General features: G+C 40.1%; 3 protein-coding genes and 1 long non-coding RNA gene across 5 annotated transcripts in view; 1 reads left to right on the top strand and 3 right to left on the bottom strand.

Moving 5' to 3' along the window:
* adamts12 (ADAM metallopeptidase with thrombospondin type 1 motif, 12) overlaps positions 1-11449 on the bottom strand; it is a gene marked incomplete in the record, with an annotated part of 18426 nt that extends 6977 nt beyond the window's left edge. The window contains 12 exon segments of the mRNA XM_035658611.1: positions 361-530; positions 693-838; positions 1009-1101; positions 1208-1352; positions 2483-2626; positions 3499-3648; positions 3779-3903; positions 4499-4582; positions 4670-4878; positions 5014-5191; positions 10488-10846; positions 11035-11449. Of these exon segments, the coding sequence (XP_035514504.1) occupies positions 361-530; positions 693-838; positions 1009-1101; positions 1208-1352; positions 2483-2626; positions 3499-3648; positions 3779-3903; positions 4499-4582; positions 4670-4878; positions 5014-5191; positions 10488-10846; positions 11035-11152 (1921 nt within the window).
* Positions 11450-14400: 2951 nt separating this feature from the next.
* On the top strand, positions 14401-19987 carry agpat9l (1-acylglycerol-3-phosphate O-acyltransferase 9, like). 2 transcript variants are annotated; one of them, XM_035658985.1, is made up of 14 exons: positions 14401-14508; positions 14853-15055; positions 15161-15227; positions 16524-16672; positions 16828-16973; positions 17322-17396; positions 17520-17609; positions 17704-17797; positions 17882-17997; positions 18353-18408; positions 18633-18718; positions 18842-18970; positions 19122-19201; positions 19463-19987. In XM_035658985.1, the coding sequence occupies exons 2-14, from the start codon at positions 14912-14914 to the stop codon at positions 19569-19571; spliced, it is 1341 nt and encodes a 446-aa protein (XP_035514878.1). In that variant the 5' UTR covers positions 14401-14508; positions 14853-14911; the 3' UTR covers positions 19572-19987. The 2 variants fall into 2 exon arrangements, with proteins under 2 accessions (XP_035514878.1, XP_035514877.1); XM_035658984.1 differs by having other exon boundaries at positions 14402-14508; positions 14898-15055.
* Positions 19988-20036: 49 nt separating this feature from the next.
* Positions 20037-21942, bottom strand: LOC118326081. The gene is made up of 3 exons (XR_004796620.1): positions 21706-21942; positions 20653-20837; positions 20037-20552 (listed from the first exon to the last, which is right to left on the bottom strand). It is a non-coding gene; the product is annotated as an uncharacterized LOC118326081 (long non-coding RNA).
* Positions 21943-23105: 1163 nt separating this feature from the next.
* myl7 (myosin, light chain 7, regulatory) overlaps positions 23106-23599 on the bottom strand; it is a 1379-nt gene continuing 885 nt past the window's right edge. The window contains exons 4-6 of the mRNA XM_035658646.1: positions 23465-23543; positions 23318-23366; positions 23106-23210 (exon numbers count right to left, since the gene is read on the bottom strand). Coding sequence (XP_035514539.1) covers positions 23106-23210; positions 23318-23366; positions 23465-23543 — 233 coding nt within the window. The remainder of the gene's footprint in view (positions 23211-23317; positions 23367-23464; positions 23544-23599) is intronic.

Genomic DNA, 23599 nt, shown 5'->3' with positions numbered 1-23599 from the left:
AAATAAAAAATAAAAAATAATTGTGCAGTTTTGAAGTCCACCAAATCTCAAAATTTGAGAGCAATTGAGTCTTATGGCTATAAAAAGTGATTTGTGTACGGAAAATTCCACAAAAAGACTTCACTGAACAGCACTGAAACCCTGTATACCCTTGCTTACATACTTGTACATAATTGATAGGATAGCTGCATCACTGAGGGTTTTCCAGTGTAAATGCTGCCCCCTGTTGGGTAACATATACAACCGCAGCTACAGATCTTTGATAGGAAAAGGGGAAGTGCACAAAAAGCACTAGTAGGACGTGTGTGTCTGTCTGTATGTGTAGTATCTAATTGTATACTTGAGGCTTTGGCTACTTACATGGGTTAGCCACAGGAATCCACTGGTAGAGCTCATTATGGTAGGGCACAGTGTCAAACTCACTGCACAGCATCTCTCGAAAGGTCGGTTTATTATTCTGACAGGGTTTTGTGTTGCAGGTCCGATAACGCTTCCTTTCCCCGGTGCAGTACCTGCCCCCGAACTCTGGTCTGTGGAAAACAGGTGCACACTTTGAATCAACCATGTGATCAGGATGTCATCTGTTGTGGAAGACATGTCAATAAACTGCAAGACAGATTTAATTACAAAAAGAAAGGAGGAATGTTCAAAATTTGCTTCATAATGGAGGCAGACCTAGAAACAGCTCTTACTTCGGATTGTTACATTCCCTCTCTGCTGACTGAACTCCTGTTCCACAGGTCCTGGAGCAGTAAGACCACGTACTCCACTGTCCCCAGCCTCCATTCACAGTCTCTGGGAGTTTACCCACAATCACACACTCTCCTGAAATACACCACTAAAGGAGAAAATGGTAGTAAGATCAGTCAAATAACATTAGTAATATGACACATTTATTACTCAAGGTTCTGCGCCTGTACCACCCTTGTATTCTTGGAGCCAACCATCTCCATCCCGAGGCTAATGAAATCCAAACCCTAACAAGACAAAGCAACCGGCAACACCCACCTTCTCTGGTCCACAGCGAGTGCCGTCGATAGGTGAGTCCAGTTTGGAGCGACAGGAGCCGTTCACTGAACACCAAAGAATCTGGCAAACGTTCTGAAAGAGAGATGTAATCCAAACAAAATGAGAAAGTGGAAATTTTCTCATATAATAATATTAATATTTCTGACATTCAGTTTTACAATTGGTGCACAATACTCACATCAACCTCATGGCAGAAGGTTGCATTTGGGCCGTACTGGAGCTGGCACTGGTGGTGTGTGGTGTAGCGGACGCCGAGGCGAGCCAGTGGGGTGGTTAGGTCCCTTTTTGAAGGACGGTCATCCAGACAGAAACCCCAGCCACGACTAAGACAGACACACAAAGATATGATAGAGAATGTGTGACCTTTTGAAAGTTGAGACACCTAACTTGAAACAGAATAAGACTTCAGCAGGGAGGAGTTGGTTTGAGACAAATCCTTGCTTGTGGCTAATAGCGTGCTTTGAACATTTAGCAACATTTTAAAAAATGTACTAAAATTTGTGCCATATCAACATGCCAGTCATTCCCCATTTACCCACCATTTGCACTCATACTGCACTTTGCAGTCTCTTAGTTGAGTGTCATATTAAATAGGGTGATGAGAATCTGAGAGAATTCAACAAAAATGATTGATTATTGATCTTCACTGTGCAGAATGGAATGATGTATGTGCAGAGTTTGACACTAGAAGGATGTTTTCACATTCGTCTGCTTAAAGTGGAAAGTTTCTCTCTGTTCACTGAAAATCAGATTTTTCATTATCACAATAATATATTATATAAATGATATAATAATAATAATAATAATAATAGTTTGTCAATCCTGGTACAATTTGCAACTTATACAAGTGTGATGTAGAAACTCTAAGCCACCAGTGCACGTACACTGAGAATTATTGTTCTGAGCAATATTTGTATATATGTCCTAAAAGATGTCTGGAGGGGATCTTTAATTCTTTTCTTTGAATATGCTGTAATACTTCAATTTGTCATTGACACCGTTTCCAACAGAAAAATAATGAGAGTCAAAGTCAACAGGGTGTGACCGCCCTCTGATGTTCCTTTAGGCTCCTCTTGCTTTTTTTTGCAATTTGCTGGATTTTCTGGCTTCAAATGAATTGTGCTTGTTCAGCATTTTTACACCCATGTTCTTTGTTGCTCTTTTAAAACCCTGGTTCGGCATGGTTTGCTACACATCAATGTTTGTATAAGCTTTGTTCCAATACACACCACACCCACTGCGTTCTTTTTTATCTTTTTCACCGCCTCCGTTTAAATCTGCACCAGCATATCCACTTTATCTGCATCCAGGAATTCCTCCCATTTTCACCCCGATTTCACAACTTTGGCAATTCACAAAAACAAAGACAGTATTAAACCTGAGTGAATCATGTTAATATATAATGATTTCATGTCTTCATTTCTGTTTTCAAAAAGTATAACTTCAGCCTTACTCGAGGAAGCGTGTGATGTATTCTTTGGAGCAGGAAGACCAAGTGAGAGGCGAGCTGTCATACATCAGCTGTCTGGACATGATGAACGGGTGCCTCCCCTCTAGCTCACAGTCATTACCCTGGCCGTCATGATGTATCCCAAAGCTGTGTTCAAACACAAACAACATGACCAATTATGATATTATAATTACACAAAGAAATGCTTTATACAAATACATAGTCTTAATGGTCTGGCAGCCATGTTGGACGCCTTCAGCTCTTAGACTGCACCTCTGAACAAACAATTTACTAATCTCAATAGATTTCCACAGTAATGTTGTAATACATCCAAGTAATACATCTGCTTCCAAATTTGAAATCGGTCCAGAGTCATTTCATGACTTTTGTTAGTGCATGTCTTACATTGTTCCTGTAGTACAAAGCAGTAAAGTACATTCAAGTCTTGTTCAAACAGGATACTTGAGGATTTGCACATTGTTTATGAATTATATCAGTTTTGGTGTTTAGGTTAAAGAAAGTTCCATCAGTACTTCTACCTCTTGGCTTTTTCATATATTTTCTTGTTACTACTACTCCTGTACTCTTCCCTTCATCCAATTCAGTCCTACAGTCTTAATCAACTCTCATTTTATCAGCGAGACTATGTTCATAAACTGGTGTCTTCTGAATGAACTGACACTGACAATGATGATATTTAAGAAAATGTGATTTCCTGTTTCACAGTAATCCAAATCCAAAACTTCTCTGGCACTACTAAATGTACACCAGTTAGACAATCTCCTCAGGTATCAGTTGTTTTTTATATCCAGATACTAGATACTAGCCATTATTCGCATACAGCCAATTCACTAATGGGCTGATGCTAGGAGATTCACTGACACAACTGCATATTCCGCTACAGTTACCGATCATGGGAACAAGATGCTTTCTTTGTCATATGGCCCATTGTTATGATATCCCATTATTCAGGGTTTCACTACAATTACAAATCCACACACACACACACACACACACACCTGTGGCCCATCTCATGAGCAACAGTGAAGGCGACAGGTAGTCCTGAATCCTCATTGATGTTGCAGCTGCGGTGTGGTTGACACATCCCAGACAGGTGAGACAGACCCAGGGTCTCACAAGGCTGGTTCATTCCAGCACAGATGTCTTTCCTGGGGGTGGGACACAGGCAAATTATGTGTGTGCATTCCATATTTCCAACATATGATGGCCTAGCATCAGAGGATATAATTCATCAATTAAATTTAAGTTATCTGAAATGCATTTGTATGTGTCACTTGCCTGGTGACCAAGACAGCCAGGTCGTGATGAGCTGGGTGCGTGTCACTTTGAGGATTAAGGTTTTTCTGCCAAGCACAGAAACTGGCCAGAGTGGTGTCTGCATGGTGAACTATCTTCAACCCTTTCTGCAACAAACAGTAAAGTTAGAAACATCATCCTGCACATATTTGGCATCATTTGGATTTTTACATTCAAGAACAGCTTGAGAGCATTTTTTACCGTGAAGAAAAATGTAGAAATACTTTCACTGGGAATTTAGAGAGCAATAAGTTACAGAGCAGTAACCCGTAGAGTTGTGTTTTCATCAACTTCAGTGTGAGCACAGTTGCAGCAGGGCCACAATGGATATGAGTTCAGTTTGCCTTTTCTTTCTATGCAGATGTTTATTACAAAATTATAATACTTTCAAAGGAAGCCGAAAAATGTTCTCTAAATAAGGTTTCCCGTGTGATCAGACAAGATTTTGATAGTTTTCATGGTCAGTGCTCCAGATTCTTGTTGAATATTGTTTCACACAGCCACATGTGGAAATCTGACATAAATTAATGTTCAATCAGGCAACCAAATGAAGGTTAATTTCACAGTTTACTTCACCTCCTGACAACCTTGGTGAGCAATGCTTCATTAATGGGCATGCTCTTTTTGTACTCCAACCTTAGTATGTGCAAAGCAAAAATCACATCATAAGTTTTTTGAGAAATGTTTTCAGGAAAGTGTTACCTCTTCCCCCTGTAGTAGAATGAGGCGAACCAAGATGACGTGGATGGCATTCCCAATACTGGCATCATGAAAGATCCCAGCCACCTGTCAACATAGATATCATTACTAAACATCTATGCATGAACTTAGAGTGCAAATCTCTAAAATCAAAAGTTAATTCTAACTCCCCACCATGTTCATGATGGTGAAGATGTAGGACTCCACATTATCGCTGCCGTGGTATTCTATGAGTTTGGAGTCGGCCACCACCATGGTCTCCACCCACCGCTCTCTGCTGACTGAGCGTTGCGAGCGAGACTGAGTCTGATCCTCCCCCCTCTGCTGCTCCCTCTCCCATTCTTCCCTCTCCCTCTCCACCTGGAAAGTGTCGTTTGGAGCATCTACAGCATGGATAATGGAAGACATCACTTGTAGTACACTTGTGGCTTATCCTTGCTTGACACAGAAAAACACTTGCTTCTGTACAACTACAGAAACATCTGCAGTATCACACACATACACATTCAGACACACACCTTGAACTCCACAGGGACTGGGTGTTTCTTTGGACTCAGGACTGCGTTTTCTTCTGTGGCTTTCTGTAGTAACTCGTGGATAGACAACGTGTGGCTCTAGAGTCCCTGCAGGATCATCAGGAGATTTCTGGACAGGCTCGATAAAATAGTGTCCCTCTGGCAGGGAGAAGAAGCCTCTCTAAGGAAAAGTAAAAATACATAGATGAATATGCATTGAGTAGAAATGATTCAGTCTTTAAGTTTAAATCTTTTACTTTCTGTACATTTAAAAGACACCCAAGAAGATGGCATTCTACTCAGTCACAGCTCCAAATTGTAATTAAGATTTAAAAGATTATTTTTTTATCCCCAAATCTCGCCTAATGCAGCTTTAAGTCTCTTTTGTAATGTCATGCATTCTCAGACTGTGACTAAAACAGCATAGTAACTAGCATGTTTTTGTGTTATAACATTTATGAGTGCAACAACAAATCACCAAAAATGTTATTGTTTCAATAATTCCCACACTTAAAAGGTGAGAGGTTGGACTTTCTCTTGAGAAGCCTGCTGAAAAGGTCATTCCACAGTAATTTCTATCATTAGTCAACAGATCTTAATATGAACCTTTCTCCACCCCTCAGGCACATTCTCTTAGACTTTTTCCTGAGGTATGCCATGCATGTTCTTACTGGTGCAGACTATGTACTTGCTGATTGGTGAGGTCTGCTGGTGAACACACACATAGACAAGTACATAGGAACACGCCCCCACACACAAACAGACCTACATGAAAACATACATGCATGCAAACACACAAAAGAGGCTTCTGTCACATCTCTTGACTTTTCCTTGTAAACACACGCATTATGAATGTTCTGCCTAAAGCTCACTGTTTGCAAGCTCTTTTCATTAGGGTGATTGTGTGTGTGTAAAAAGTGTGTGTGTGGGTTTTGTGTCAAGCTGAGCCCAAACAAGCCCAGACTGTTCCGATGTGAACCCCTCCCTCGCCTCCTAAACCAACTTGCAGAAGACAGAATGAGAGCAGGATGTGTAATTCAAGAGCTAGACGGATGGAATAAGTACAACTGAGTAAAATAATTTGGATTTCTTTTTCAGTAGCAGTAATTTTTACATGCTCATGTACACATAAACACAGCCTGGACATAATACACAATTGGAATAAAAACACTTCACATACTCATGTACTAAGTCAAACAAGGCCAAGAGAAAACATTGCTGCATCTGAGTCTTGGCTCTCTTCTTGGTGTTTGAGGAGCCAAAGGCAGATGTAAAAAATTAGGCCATGCAGTGCTTACAGTTTGGCCAGTTGTGGTTCCAAGGGTCTACCCCGCTGTTTGCTGCAGTTACACACTGTTCAGCTTTCTGGGTCATCCTTACATGTGTTTCAACCGCATTCATTCAACAGCCTGCAGCACTCTGATTGGGTATCCAATTTCTCCACTCAGGGAGTTCAGAAAGTACAATTCCAGAGGAGCGCTCCCTTTGGAAAGACAGTATTACTCCACCTGTTACACTGAACCTCGTAAAATAAGATTGAATGTCCACAAACTGGGACAGAAACTTTGTACGACACAACTAAGCTGTTCAGGCTTGCTTTTCCATGTGAAACCACCAGAAGAACAACAATGATGTTGCAAGTGATAAACAAAAATCCTCTGTATATGTCTGAGGTTTGGATATTTTTCTTCCAGACTCAAATTAAATAAAGTATTGACAAAGGGTTTTCCACTGACTCAGAGTGTGGCCTTCAGCCAGGGGTCCCTGAGCTGTGGTAGACTCATCCACAAAGCATGCAGGCTGATATGTCTACAGTCAGCTGGGAAAGCTTCCCAGTGGCCCTGTGCAGAACACACTCAGCTGATTCCACGGTTGTTCTCAACCTATTTGACAGGATTAACATTCAACCAGATTAAGACTTGTTTTTTGCGCCTGCATCATCTCACTGCAAGACAAAACACAATTTTGTCTTGAAATTTTATTCTCTGTTATCATGCATCCTTGTCATGTCTTATATGTTTTCCTTAATGTTAAGCTTCTAAGTCCCAGCAGAAAAAAAACAGGTGGTGGAGATCAACCAGGAAGGAATGCTTCAGAGAGGCCCATCCAAACATTCAGACCATTGCTCTGCATGATCTGTATTATCTACAAACCACATGCAGTCCTACTGTGCAACACAGCCAGCAAGGTTTTGCTTGTACAGTGTGGTTATGGTGTTACTTGTGATCCTCAAATTACCATGTACAGATCTTGTGTGATGTCTGTGCTCAACAAACAAAGACAGCTTGAAAGGATACCAACTAGGACTTTGTATTGCGTTTGAACAGAAATCAGGGATTATTCTGGAACAGTTTTTGCTCTAAATCCTGAACACTCTGCCAGCTGAAACAGCGTTGCACTGGAGTTCACTTTGCACTTTCGCCACCTCTTCTCCCTCTGCCACCTCCTGCCCTTCTCCTCCTCCTTTCCATTAATCCCCCTCCTCTGACCTAGAGGAAGCATGTTTGGGTGTGAGGTGCCAGAGCCAGGGGAGGTTACCATAACACAGGTCTATGTTCTAAATACATCGGCCATGTGGAACTGCTTTACTTCTGTTTCCTGCTTCTGTGGGTTTTGTAGTGCTGGCCAATTGGGTCTGGAATAAAGTCTCTGCTGTTACACAGCCTGTGGCCTCAGCAGTGATTAGTGGGACACAAGGAGAGGTGGGGGCGGATGGTGCTCATTACTGCAATATGATTAATCACGACTATTTTCAACTTGCATTTATTCTTAGAACTTAAACTGTTTCTCAATGATTACAGGTTTCACTGCACTTACTTGCCCTCAGGTTTTTGTTTTTTTACTTCACAGGATAATTCTGCCTGTGAGCTAATTTCCTTCTCAGAGGTCAAATATATTATAATTTTTCATCTGCACAGTGCTAAGAAACATCCATTTAAGTGAGGAAAATGTTGATATAATCGGTCTGAACTTGCATGTTCTTGCTTTGTGTTGTGCCTCAGGGATTAACAAAGACTCCACTAAGAAAGCTTCGGCTTTTCTTGAATTGAATGTTTTCCCACAGAAACAGCAACCTCCACCCGATTACTCTGCTCCTCGTGGATTCACATGTACAGTAGATAGTAAAGGTGAAGTGTGACCTGAACTTTTATAAAGGCGTAATCACCTGCAAAGTAAATATAGCTCACTGCAGCAAGGCTCTATTAGTTTAAGCAAATGTTGCTTGATTTTCTGAGCAGAAGTGGGAGTTTAAAATGACACACAGAGTTGTACGGAATAATAGGAACCATATTATGGCTTTTATGGCATTTAAAAGTCCTGCTCAGTGCCAGGATTGATTTTGTTCAGCCATGATGATGAGGTTGCGGCAACCATCTCACCTGCCTACAACTATAGCTCAGGCCAGGTATGCAGCTATTTCCTGGTGATGTCTGCTGTGCAAACATATCGATATATACTTATGATTTGCTTCACCAACAAAGGAAAGAGCTGATTAATTGTGACACTGCTGGCACAAGCATAATTTTGGTTAGCACTACTGGAATCAATCTTAACCTTATTGTCTGTGTTTTTGAGAAGCAATAATTTGAGTAAGCGCTAAAACAATTAGTCGATTAATATGTTACTATATGGACAGACATTTCATTGTCAAAATTTTTAATTAATTAGTAATGCTTTCAATTATTTGACAAAATGCCAAAATCTCAGGTTCCAGCTTCTCAAATGATCTGTTGCCTTTCTTTGTCTTATATAATAGTAAATTGCATATCTTTGTGTTGTGGACTGTTAGTTGGAGCAATCAATTTAAAGACGACCCTGTGGGTTTTGGGAATTGTGATGGGCCTCTTACGCCATTTTCTGATCAATTACTCAAGATGACAATGAAAATAATGCAGCCCTAATTTGAGTGCTTTAGTAGATTACAATACAGTACTGACAACAGTTAACATTAGACAATCAGGAAGCCGTTATTTCTTTTTTGAAAACTGCCCTCCTATCCCTTATGAATCAGTCGTAAATATTTGAAATGCCTTTGTTGTTCCATATTTTTTTTGCTGTGTTTCTGTTTGTTTAGTAACTTAATTCTTGAGCAACATAAAACAATGATTATCATGAATTTATATGTTGAAGCAATCCATCTCTATCTGTCTCCTGAGGGTAAATGACCTCCAAAGCAGCTGGCAGGATTTCCTTCCCACATCTGTTTAGTGGTCTCTCTGTGGTTTTAGCTGCTATAAACCTTCCACAAAACAGAAAATCAGTGTAATAGATCATAGTGGTTTCCCTGGTAGGTTGGAGAGAAGGGACAAACTGGAGCATTTTGGGCTGCAGGAGAAACTCCTCCTAATGCGGTAGGTTGTAGATAATTGGAATTTAGAGTGACGTAGTAATGAAGTGCATTTACAAGATTTGGCAGGAAGACGCAGTGCAACCCACACAAACATAACAAAGAGGCAAGAGGCAAGACCCTGCAGGAGAGGCATTCCTGCTGTCACACAATCAAACACGAGCACCGAAACATTGTTCATGACTCAGACTGAAACATCCCATTATTTCAGAGCCAGAAACTTTTTTACTTTTCCACATCCTCTTCCTATTTGGTTGTTTCAAAATGTTGTTGGTAAAGGAATGAATGAATTAGTATTGCAAAATGCTAAAGAGTGTATTTTGTGGTGAATAAAGGCCTTAAAACTCAAATTCTCAGCTATAAGTACACCATGAATTTCTCCAGAAATGTTCATATGGTGCATATTTTTTTTCATAATTAAAATTCCTCAGTCTTTCTGCTATCCAGCTGTCTTCTCTCCTTTGTAGTTGAACTACTTATTTTATTAGAAACACTTCAGCAGAAGTAATAAAAAAAAGCACAAATTCTAAGTATGACCCTATTTCCTGTCTCTTCATCTGTCAAATCGTATTGTTCCAGTCTATAAAATTGTGCCAAAATCTATTACTGTAGCTCTCTCTCAGCGTAGAACAAAGTAACCCTGCACGTCCAAGGGTGGGGGTTGCAAAGAGTTCCTGCAGGAGCAGACAGTGATGTGAATGAATGAATGAATGAGGTGAAAAGTATAGAGGAAAACATCTGAGACACAAAGAAGACAGAAAGTGTCTCATGGTTGGCTGAGAAGTAGCAGTCGTCAGCGGGTCTGCAGCACAGTCGTTCTGCAAATAGTGTCAGGAAGTCTTTGAAGGGCAAACTAACACACAGGGCACTGTCAGATGGAAGGGTTTGCTTAACAGCCCATGACTGCCTACAACACATACCAGCTTCCCCAGAGTGATGCCCCTTTTTCTCATGTGTATTAAAAAGAAACCTTCCTGCCCAAAGCAACTAGATTTCTCACAGAGATATTCCTTCAGTACAGATTTGGGGAGGAAGATGCTGCATAAAGGCTGAGGATTCAGTTTGATGAATGAGACAGAAGTTAAAATTTACATTTTTGCCCTCTTATGTATGTAAGGTGACTCCTTACCAGTCCTTTACAGGTGCTGATGGCAGCAGTTCCTCGCACATCAGATGCTGCCACTGTGCCAAGGAGGTGGCAGGAGTTCCTCTCAGGGGGACGATGCTCTGTCCTGTTGGCACTGCCGTACCTCCTCTCCAGGATGTAGTCACTTGAGACCAGCTGATTGTTTGCAGTCAAATTGAACATTAAAGCACGACCCTTGTAGTTGACCCTGTAGTAAACCTGTCCCTCCACACCAAGGGGTTGCAGGTCACGCCTGACTCGCCCACCCTTGAAGTGGTGAGACAGAGAGTGGGAGATGACCTCTCCATCAGCAGTGGTTTTCACTGGGTGGACGATGGACAGATCTGACTGGGACAACTGACCTGCAGGAAAGAGTTGATTAAAACACCAGAATGGTCTCTATACAGTTGTGAAATATTGATAATAATGTTTTTTTACCTTTAGTGCATACCTTAACTGATATGTACTCAACAATACAAACTTTTTTAGTCATGCAATTCAGAACGTGCACAGAAATACAACCTCTCTACTATAACTGCACCACACTGACCTTGCTCTGCAAAGAGGGAGAGGAGTCTGCCAGTGTCGGAGAGCTCTCCGTGGCCAGCTGCCAAAATGAAAACAAAGTGCAGCAGAAAAAGAACCGGGCTCTCCTGCGAACATCGCATATTTCATGTAACCAAACTCAAAGCGCTGCAAAAGAGTCCGGGGCACTGGGGTTCCAGTGGCGTTAGAGGCGACCACTTCGATCCTGCGCTGCACTGTGTCATGTCATGAACAAGCTCAGAAATCTGCCCTCACGAAGGGAAACATGCACCGAGCAAGACTGGGAGCAAGATCATGGTTTAAAGAGGGGGAAAGCTCCGGCTCTGCGGAGGAAGGAGGGGAGGAGGAGTGTTCTTTGGGCCAGTGTCTACTTTCCTTGCGAGGAGCGAGGGGGAGCAGAGCACGATCGCTGCTTCAGAGCTTCATTGATTTGAATAAACCAGCTGTCCTGTGTCGAGACTTGTCATTAACTCCACTACACCATCATTAATGCAAGACAATTTACTGCTCCTCCCAGAAGACGCTTGAACAAATGAGGTGGGACATTTAGGGTGAAGCTTAAAACTTAATGGATGCAAAAAAGGAGGAATAATTCATTGTTGTACTACCTACATCAATTATATAACTGTAAAAGAATCAAAATATTCATATTAGTCCACTAATCAGAGTATTCACAACATAAGCAGTAAGCACTCCTTCAGTCCTAATGTAGGCTATGTCTACAGCCTACCCATACCTTTTAGTGCTCCATGGTCTAATAGAGAAGCATAAGGGAAGGTGTAGTAGACTTGTGAACAAGAGAAAGGGTAAAAGGTGTACAATATGGGCATTAGTAATATTTTTTTTTCTTCTGCATACTAAAGGTGTGTCTAAAGGTCAAACAATAGACTCACATTCTGTGCAAACACATACATTCTTTAGCTAATTTGACTTAAAATGACAAATATTTGTTCTTTCCATACTATTGCCGCTGCAGCTTTTGAACAATGATTTCTATACAGACGTGTTCTGCCTTATTGCCAACAAAGTTCATATCGCTTTGTATCAACCAGGAATTGGATTCCAGTGCTTAGGATTGTAGTGGATTCAAGAAAAACTGCATGCCAAGAATTTCTTAACACTTATATTGTCTGTACTTAAAGCCTTGATTGAGTTCCTACATAAAAGTAGATGAAATCCCTGAGAGATGTTTTTGGTGTTTGTGGTGTTGAATAGCCCTCAGTAGGACATTATTTACTATTTCCAGGTTGTCCCTGTGGACTATAGCATGCTATAGCTCAGTGTAAAGGGCTTTTCTGAGGCGTATCCTCTGAAGGCCCCTCTCAGTAAATACTGCTGTTCTTTAGTTGTCTGATATTTTCCCTGGAGTAGATTTATGTGTCACTAAATGGCTACTGAGACGTGACGCATTCCCTCCTCCTTTGTCTCAGAGACACAGAGGCAGACAATGCAGTGAACTCATCTATCCGAACTCATTTAACTCTGAGTATCTATCTATCTATCTATCAGTTTTTTTTAAACAAAGTCCTGCAGCTTTACATAAGGCTGCTGGATAATGGGGGCTTTAAACAGGGAAAAGTTGGTTCTCTCATGAATTTGACTTACCCTATATAATTTTGAAAAATGTTGTGCCCCGCTAAAAATAACTTGATACCACTGATATCCCACAGTTCCACACAAATATATGACTAATGGGCCATACTGGGGTGTTCCCCTAAAGGGACCCAGCATGCAACATAAGCAGTATGCTCTTTGTGTTGAGGCTTTAAGATAAAAAAATAGCTATTTAAAAACAAACAAGCACTGCCTTACTGGAACTAACACGCCCTAACATTAACTAACATTAAAGGACAGATAGCGTGTTGTTAGTGTTTTGCTGCACATGGAATGTCTTCCTGGTCTAAAATCATAGGACTGGGCAATTTGCCTGATTTATTAACAACTTTATTGCTCCCAACGGTCTCACTAAATCTAAGTGATCACATATTTTTGGATGAGAAGTTAGATTTTTGGACATGAATTGTATCATTATATGGTATATATCACTGGTATGTTACTGGCAAGCAGCCAGTTTTCTTTGCATCTTTGGTGGAATGAGGTTCAGTCCCAGAATGAATCGCGCTCTTATCATTCCCAGAGACATTACCCAAACTGACCCCCTGAAGTCCCCTGTTACAGTAATGTGCAACAGACTGTGAAATGTATGAACCTGGAAAATAATCAGGACCTTTTGTTAGTCTTAGGTGGGAGAGAGAGGCTTTTACACAGAGATTTTGTGGCCACATTCCTCATAAAGGCTTCCCTGTGTTGTGGTGAGTAACATGTCTGAGAGGTTTGGGGAACTTTATGACAGTCGTTACTGTTTCCCAAAATGCATCAGTTTCAGGTCAGTATTTTAAGCAGATGACTCAGTGATCGACGCTCCCAAAGGACAAGAGAAAACTGAAAATCATTATATGTCTGCAAAAAAGGAAAAAATATGTTTTTTCTAAATTTCAGTACAGAAATAGTTGTTGTGATTGTTTTTTTAACCCAAAACATTTTATCACAAGGTTCACTTACTTCCTGGAGCTTTTTCAGGAGCTTTCAGCCATACCCTGTGGTCTTCATTAGTGGGTAGAGTTTATTCAAAAATGGCTCTCATGGAAAACTAGTGGACATATATCATTGCCATTGCCATGCTCAGCATTTGTGTTATTTTATTGCACTTTTGTATGATAAACTTAATTTATTAATTGAATCTCATTGAGATCAATGCAGATAAGATTCAACATAATACAGCCACACAGAATAATCTCTAAGGTTAAAAATTAAAAGTTAAAATCATGAAAAAGGATGAGACTTTCAAGTTTCTTAGTCCTTCGTAATCCAAATCAAATCAAATCAAATTTATTTATAATGCACATTTAAAAAAGAAAAAAAAAGAAACCATTGGTGACCAAAGTGCTGTACAAACCAGAGCAGGTAGAGGAGACTAAGAGAAACAGTTAAAACAAAATACTGACTGAAAATAAAAATCAATTCACACGGCACATATGATACAGATAAAAAAAAACACCATAGGCACCAGAAGAATCAGCCACATCAGGATGCTAGAAAATGAAAGTATGTTTTAAGCCTGGACTTAATGAGTCAATGGAGGGGGCAGATCTGGTCTGAGGGGGGATGCACAGTCTAGGGGCAGCAACAGCCATTTTTGATTCCATTTACAGGTAATATGGTACAAAGTACTGGAAGGACGTCTTCCTAAGGTCATTATTTAATCATGGGGTATTAAGAATTAGCCATTTTGGAAGAACATAAACTAGAACAAAATTTAATTGCTGCAAGTGTTGTCGTCTGCACTTCCCTCTCTGTCCACAGGGGGCGCTGTTTGGCGCTGCTCCGTGAACTTTGTTCTAGTAAATGGGCGTGTTTGCTATGCTCATTCCTTTGAGTTACTCTGAGGGTAGAAAGGACATGGACTTAAGGTTGACAGGTAAGATGATCTCGTCTAACTCGAAAATAATACTGCTGGTAGCTGTAGAAAGCAGAAATAATGCAGTCGCGTATGCAGTGTTGTAGTGTACGTACAGAAGAGCCCTGCTTCAGTTTGGTTATTTCTAGATTTGTTTATATTGGCAGGAACACATGTGAGAGTGATCGTCAGTGTTTCTGTGCGTCCTGTCACTGTGTGTCTGTTTAGCGTGCTGTGACCTGCTGAGGCTCTGCTCCTGATTAAATTAACTGGACTGTTTGTTTTGCTCTCTTTGTCATTATGGTTGTTGTTGACCTTGATGTTGTTGACCCCCCCCACACACACACACACACACACACATACAGGACTACACTACCTCTGAGCCACAGGGTTGCTCTTGTTCACGTCAGGGACTAAGGTGGAGATGGAGGATTTCTGGGCAGGGGCCATTTGGGCCCTGAAGATCTGGCTGTACCTCATTATCAGCACCATCATGATCCCAGCCATGTTTGGATTCTCACTGGGCATCTCCGAGACCTACATGACCATCCTGGTCAAAACCTTAGAGGTACTGTTGTTTATATTTGTTTGTGCCTTTATTTTGGTGCTGTTCAGATATTTTAAGAGATATGAGACATGAACATAAATGTCTCCTGTCTGTCCTCCTCTGCAGTGGGCCACTCTGAAGATACAGAAGGCAAACGCTGATACGGAAACACTCAAATCCTCTCCATCGAACGGTGAGTAGAGACACAGGATGTTCGAAGTAGATAGATCCACATACATGTTTCCAGTAAAGGCTCTCTTCTTAAGAAAAGTTGTCATATCCTTTATTGTGAAATGGTTTGTGTCCTACTATTTCATAAGACACTTTATTACAAGTCTGAGCATGTTGCAATAATATTGCCCAGCTTTGAGAGAGTAATTGATTTATCTGTGCAGTACAGAATGCTCTAATTTCTGCGTACAGATAAATTTCTGATAGCCCCATGACCTTTAAGGATTTCATTTTGGACTACAGGACTGTCAATGTCTGGCACTTTGACTCGGTTAACTTGAGAACTTTTACAATAGGCAACGAGGTAAAGTTGCTCCGGGAACTCTGCCTATCACACAAGACGCAATTACTCAACTTGTTATCAGTCACTGAGCTGCACAGGGTGGTATCCCCTGTTGTAACACATAAAGATGTTAGTTATATCAGCAGAATGTGGCCTCTACAAAGTCCAAAGTATGTCAGTGTTACATTTTTAAATGTGGACGATAATACAATAAGTGAGAGAGCTTCATCAACAGAGATAAAGAGGACATTGTGCTGAAAGTTTTGATTGAATATTGAAGGAATTCAGGGTTTGTTACTCCAGGTTTTGGACTTTGTCCTCTGAGTTATCAGATAATGTGGAGTCTGAGCTGAGGTCAACTCTTAACTGTTCTGAGACCTGTTAGGTGGAAAGTGTAACTAGGCTGCAACTATCATTAGTTCTCCTGTTATTATTATTATTATTATTATTATTATGTATTACAGGTCAAAAAGTGAAAGGTCATGTTTTAGGTGGGTTGTTGACACATTTTGTCGGCAACGGTACATTTTCATGGAAAGTCCCTGCTGCAATGAGAAACCTAATACAATATCTCATCTGAGCTCTTACTGTATCAAAGACAGTTTTTCATGTTGAAATGAGCTTATTCTGCCAAATGACACATGTACATCCTTGGATGACGCAGAGCTGCCGTTACTGTTTTCTTTCTCCTCTGAAGTGCATGTCCCACGATGACTCTATGCTGTGTTTTACTGTGATCATTTATCTTAGTTTTTTTTATTTTATTAAGTACAGAATTTAATGTCCTTCCAAGAAACACATTCCTGAATGAACCTTTATTTTTTTCTTCTGTTGACTCAAACCATTTTGTCTTCTAACACTATTATCAACACAATCTTAAAAGATATGGCAAAGCTGACTTCTCTTCCAGATTACTACTAAGATAACGAGTCCTGTGCTGTGCTGTGCTGTGCTGTGTGTGTGTGTGTGTGTTAGGTCTCATCCAGAGGGAAGATGGCTCTATGGAGAAAGAGTTGGAGGAACTTAGACGCAGTCGCCCCAAACCAACAGTGGGTGGGGATTTTACACTTAGTGACTGTTTCTATTTCACCCGGCGAGGAATTGAGAGCATTGTAGAGGATGAGGTACACTTCATTTTATTAACAAGAACACAATTTGTTATGTAAATGGTCATAAGTGAATTGCAATCCCTGGTTTTGCATTTCAGACTTTTAGTAGTCTGGTTATACTGGTCTGTTTTTAATTCATTTTAAATGTTTAAATAATTTTTTAAATGTAGGTGACCCAGCGGTTCAGTTCAGAGGAGCTTGTGTCTTGGAACTTACTGACTCGCACCAACAATGATTTCCAGTACATCAGTCTGAAGCTTACGCTGGTCTATGGCCTTGGCATCTTTGTGAGATACTGTATCCTCGCCCCTCTCAGGTACACGAATACTGAATAGTCTGCTTACTGCAAAGTTAAACTGGTACAAATGTAGTGTTGCCTTCCAGACATAGGTTGAGTCAAACCTCAGTGGGTGGCGGTTCAGAACTGTGGTCTAACTAAACTCTTTACTGTTGCACCAAAAATGTGAATGTTTGTCCAATGAGTTCATTCAAACCCGCTATGAGACTGTGCTTTTTGTATTTTGTGAAGGCTATAAGTTAGTTGTATCTTAAGATTGGCCTACAAAGAAACTTTTTGTTCAACTATTCAGTATTTTATTATGTTTCTGAGCTTTTGTTTTTTCTGTTGTCAAACTGAAAAATAAATGTGTTCCACTTTCTTCAGGATAACACTAGCCTGCATTGGCCTCACCTGGTTGGTCATAGGAACATCTGCAGTTGGATTACTTCCAAATTGGAGGTGACTACAGACTATAACCATCCCAATAATTTATTAAGCATATTTAATATCTTACTTGTTCTCATGGAAATGGTTTCTTCCTCATTTGTGCATGTTGGCTCATGTGTGTGGTTTTTCTTATAGGATTAAGTTCTGGCTCAGTGAATGGGTCCATGTGATGTGCTACAGGATCTGTGCTCGAGGACTCTCTGCCACCATCCGCTATCACAACCGGTAAGTGAGTCTCCTCATTATGTAACTTTCTAACAAAGATCAGGAATATCTTCTTATACTGAGTTCATTTCATGTCTTTGTCTCATAACAACAGGGAAAATATACCCAAAAAAGGAGGAATCTGTGTCGCCAATCACACCTCTCCTATCGACATTGTGATTCTCTGCAATGATGGGTGTTATGCTATGGTACAGAGGCAGCTTAATTCATTTGAACATTTCCACACTGATACTATGGGACATTTTTCATAACTGGCTGCATGTGTTCGTCAGGTGGGTCAGGTACATGGAGGTTTGATGGGAGTCATCCAGAGAGCCATGGTGAGGTCCTGTCCTCATGTGTGGTTTGAGAGAGCAGAGATGAAAGATCGCCACCTGGTGACCAAAAGGTCAGTTTTCCACTCCTCAACTCCAGCATGTCTGTTCAGGCTTGTCTTTGCACGTCTTTCTCGCCTGTATTTTCTCTCTGTGGCTGCTCCGGTACAGAGTGGGGTTGGCATTTTCCTGGCAGTAAAGTCTTCTAGAGTTATCTGTTATTATCCAAACAAGAACAGATATGTTTTGGAAAGTTGCTACTGAACAGTGACTCACACAGTTTGGATTCCAGTACCTCATAATATAACATCTTCACTCCAGACACTCGTTTCAGATGTTTGATGTATTCTCCCAAATGTAAAAAAACTCTTCAAAGGTGCAGCATGTAGATATTTATAGGTTTCCATTACTTCTTTGTGCTGCTTCCAGGTTGAAGGATCATGTGAATGACAAGACAAAGCTTCCCATATTGATATTTCCAGAGGGTAAGTGTGACCATGTAGAGAGATAGAGTTACTATATCCACACCAGTTTTATATTTGTCTTTGTCTCATCAAAGATAAGAGCCAGCGAGTGTTGTTGTTTTAGCTCAGTGCCTGATGGCAGTCTGGCCACTGAGCGGAGACAAATGAGCAACTATTTTATGTGGGTTTGGACAGACCTCACACAACTCTGTCTGCTTTAATCTCCTGATGTCTGGTTTCCACAGGAACCTGTGTCAACAACACATCTGTCATGATGTTTAAAAAAGGCAGTTTTGAAATTGGAGCAACAATATACCCAGTAGCCATTAAGGTATTTCAGTTCTGTCTGTCGGTCAAACTCCATCCCTCATTCAGATTTATTTCTGGCTTGCATATTTCAAAGTACAGTTCCGCACTTGCACTGAACATCTGTGTATTTTTTAACTTTTCTTAGTATGATCTAAAGTTTGGAGATGCTTTCTGGAACAGTTCCAAGTACAGCATGGTCAGTTACCTGCTGAGGATGATGACCAGTTGGGCCCTCGTCTGTAACGTCTGGTACCTGCCAGCTATGCACCAACAGGTGTGTATTACATGTGTGTGAAGCACATGAGCACACGTATGCATAAAGCCACGTGTACAGCCCACGGGTGCTACCCCCACCCCTCAGGTATATGTACACTCACAGACACACATCATGGTAGACTGAGTTTGTTTTTATTCAAAAATGACAGGAGGGGGAAGATGCTGTCCAGTTTGCCAACAGAGTTAAGTCAGCCATTGCTCACCGAGGAGGGCTGGTAGATCTACAGTGGTAAGATTCAACCTTTTCACTTTCTTCACTTGATTGTTATTTAATTGTTCTGTATATGTAGTATTTTTCTTCTTTTTTTTACCCAGAAACTGACTTAATTGATTAAAATATATATATTTAACTGCATGTCAAACATGAAAAATACCAGAATAAAATGGTCCCTTGACTGTCGTATTCACTGACATTGAACATATGTAACGTTAGTAAAATGATTAGCTCCAGTCTCAGTTCAGTCCTGTCACCACCTGTCTGTGTCTGCAGGGATGGAGGCCTGAAGAGAGCAAAGGTGAAGGAGTCGTTTAAAGAGCAGCAGCAGAAGCAGTACAGCAGCATGGTGGTGGGAGACGACAGCAGCAGCAATAGTGAATGAGATCCCCAAACAGGACGCTGAACAAATCCCTGCCCCATTTTTGGAGAATATACACCAGGAAACAGGCTTGAAGAATGTTCTCATTAGCCGGACCTGGGAGGAAATACTGCCAAGTGGACTTAAACACACTGTGAAACCTTAGGTACAGCTAAAAGGAGGAAAGTCTCAGTGATTCAAAGAAAACACGAAGTGCAATATTGAACTTTATGAGACTCTGTCTGAAGGTCTCTGTTTTTACTGCTGCTGAAGATAACATAGCAACTGTTGATTGAGTTTATGCTGAGAAAATGCTCTGAATGAAATGTGTGATTGCAGAAAAGCCACTGGATTCACGAATGTATCTACTCTGAGTCATTTGACTCATTTATGTGCTTTTCATTGTTTTTAAAAAAATAAATTTTAGTTTACAATTTTAATACCCATGGTGTAATTGTGCAATGTCAACAAGAACCTGGAGGTAGTTGTACTGTTTTATAACACAACATGAAATACTATTCAATACATATGACATAATGATAATTTAAGCATTTAAATATTGCTTTTAAGAATTTAGATCTTGCAGTATTATACTGCAACATTATTAACACTGACAAGCACCAATAAAAGTTCAGTTAATTCAGTTAAAAGATAACCTGTTTGAACAATCTTCTGTTATTGAATTTAACACTGATAGACATATAGCCTTAGCTTTACAAAAAGGAAACATCGTGCACAGTGTTGCACAGTAACAACCTTTGATCCCTTTTTTCCTCACAACTGTAAAGGTAAAGCAAGGACACAAGACACACAAGGGGTTGGCACTTAAATAATACATGATAACGTAGAGTGTGAAAGGCGAGTTCATTAAATGTCCACATGAGATGTGATGGCCTTAAAGGAGAACGCACAGCTGAGACTTTTTGGATCTCTCTCCACTGGATGGTTTTCCTGAAGTGGGATCCTCGCTGCCGCCATTGCCCTGTGGGTTCCCTTCTTTGGCTCCTAAAAGCAAATTAAAGATAGGTTTCTTTTTAAGTTCACTCACTGTGAATGTTGATGCAATCCTGATATTTCTTTTGTTTCAAACTGTCAGTGTTCTCACCGTCATTCACCTGATCACTTGGATCTGTGATGCCCTGAGTAGAAACAAACTTAATCAGATGAACGACAGCCACATGACCACTTTGCGCCAGACAGCCTCTTAACCAATCACTGATGAGTCTCTAGTTGATGACAGCACTCACCTGCAACAAGTTGCCTTTGTTCTTCTTTCTCTGCTCCTGGTATCTGCAAAAATTAACAATGGAAAGAAGTTTACACATGACTGTAGAAACTCAGCTGAGTCTAATTTATCTACAATGATGCATACCACACCAGCAGTGTGTCACAGCTTTCTATAAGATGTGACTTCCTGCCTTCCTTTTAGTGAACCAGCCAGGAGAAACTGATGGTATGGTGAAATATTTATGAGCCTGATTAGTGCCTCACATCTGTGTCTCCCTCTCCACAGTTCAAATGACAAACAGGTTGCTGTTGATTCAGACAGGCAGCGTTTAAATGAAGCTGCTTTTATCTCTCAGCAATAAAAGCCAATAAAGCTGCTCTGTGGCAAATCTTCTTGGGGGAATATGGGTTCTGTACTCAGAGCATCCCTAACTCTAACAATCTGGTATCACACTACTGTGTTTCTAGTTGACTATGATTTTACGTTTAGCGGTGTTAGTCTTCATTAGTTTTGTGTATATTTAATTAGCTACTGGGAAACTGGCGATTGAGTGTCTCCATGATAACATTAGCCTTCACTGGCCTCAGTTGGGCTAACCAAATTTGAGGTGACCACAAAATATAACATTCAGTATAACATTCAACACAAAAAGCAGATTGTTTTATTTGCATGTCAAATGTTTGAATTATTTGTGAATATACCTGCAATCTAACAGTAACACAATTGCATATCTTATTGTGTCTATCTGTAAAAGAAACATGATATTACCAAATTTCTTTCTTAAAATGTTGTATTTCCTGCAGTGACACCCCTATAATGTAAGACATTTTCTCTGGTACTGAAAAGCCACAGCATTACACCTGTCAGTTGATGCAAAATAAAGTGAATTTTCTTCAGTTGCTGCAGCTACACATGCAGTAATCTACCCACCTTTGCAGATAGGAGTCACAGTTCCTGTTGGCAGGTTTGGTCTTCCTCTTTGTGCTTGTATCTACTCTTACATCCACTCTGCCTGCAGCTCCAGATGCAATAGGCATCTCTGCCAGTAGGACTAATTTTCAGAAATCAGACATTAACACACAGTCATTTGGATGCAACTCTGCTGTTGCAAATGTTCTCAAAGTGAAGCTTGCCTTGTAGAGTTTCACACACTCCTCGTCCTCTTGTTGTTGACTGGCTGTTTGCTGTGTGAGCAGGAAATGTGGCTGTGGAGTTTATGGAGATGTTTGTTGTCGTATCCACGGCAACAGTGTCCCAAAAGAATGGAACAGCAGTGAGGCCTCCTTGAATGTGAACCACTGACATCTTCTTTACTTTACCTTACTTATACTGCAGAATATTTAGTAATAGTCCTATATGCCTTTACATGCAGTCTGTGGAAAATCTTACAACACAAAACAATTTACTAAGAAAAACAGTGTTTGTCTTAGTTTGTTGTCATATAACTCATCCACTTTCTACTGAAAGGGTTTCATCAATATAATAATATAATAAAATAATCAATATAAAGCAGAACAAAAATTACAGTAGAGCAAGAATTACTACTATAGCAAATATTTGTAAACTGAAGTAAAAATATTAAAATCACCAGTTGGGTATCAAACATCTTAATTATGTCTTGTCTTTATCTCATATTTCTTTACTTCTAAAGCCATTCTGTACAGTGTGTGGATTAGGGATGTGCATCTCCATCACTGAGGATAATGCAATATGCATTACCAGCGATCCGATACTTTAAAGATACATATGAAGCTACTACCAATGTGATATGATACAATATATCACATTGGTAGTAGCTTTTACTAGTTTATATAAAATAAACTAGTAAAATTATTGGTCACGTTTCTAAATAAAGGCATGGGGCCTCTACTAATACACTTTTACAGATGCAAAGATGTTAGAACTTTTATGCTGGTGCACCAATGCAAATCTGTACATCTTACCGTCCCTAGTGTGGATATGATTCTGACTCAAGTTACATATTTCTTGAGTTGTGTTAGACTTAATTTATATTTTTAAATTATCAAGGATAGGACCTTTTCATGTGTGATGTTCATATTCTTTATTTTGGTATCATTTTGGTATTACATACAGTTTTTGTTGTCAACAACATGCGCAAAGAAGCTTTTGAGGAGCCAAACACTTTATTCTCAACAGCATACAAACAATTGAGACACTTGTAAATACCAACAGAACTGTAGCATTTATAACCATTGAACAGTTGAGGTTGAATGAATCCGATTTCATCAATCATTGATGTTTTGTAAAATGTAAAAACAGTTACTGACATGTTTAGATGACCTGACTACACTACAGGTTTACAGTCCTTGTTAGGATTCCTCCTTCTCATCTCCATGGGTGATGATGTAGCAGAGTGACTTGTAGTCGATGTTGCCAGTAGGATCAATAGGAGCCAGAGCAAAAGCCTGATCCACCTACAGGTTTATGAAGTGACAATTTGCCTGATGAAAATTATTATCTTAAAGAACAGTTTGAGAGAAGAAGAGTTTGAGTCTGTCAATATAAAATAGAAAACACAAACCTCCTCTGCTGTGAATTTATCAGCCTGGTTCATCAACAATCGTCTAAATCTGGATAAACAAAAGAAAGTGTAAAAGGAAAGGCTAAAAACTGTAATGTTACTGCTAATAGTAATAACGTGAAATCTAATTAATAAAATGTATCTTACTCATCCTTGTTAACAAAGCCCGTCCCATTGGGGTCAAAAAGCTTGAAGGCAGCAAGTATGGTGTCTTCAGGATCGGTTCCTGGAGGAAAACAAAGAATCATTTAAGCATCTCCTACAAATTCATCAAAGAAAATG

The sequence above is a fragment of the Morone saxatilis genome, unplaced genomic scaffold (assembly GCF_004916995.1).
Source record: "Morone saxatilis isolate NCDOM2014 unplaced genomic scaffold, NCSU_SB_2.0 Contig16, whole genome shotgun sequence".
NCBI lineage: Eukaryota > Metazoa > Chordata > Actinopteri > Moronidae > Morone > Morone saxatilis.
The sequence above is the reverse complement of the archived record's forward strand: the minus strand, read 5'-3'. Positions and strand labels throughout refer to the sequence as shown.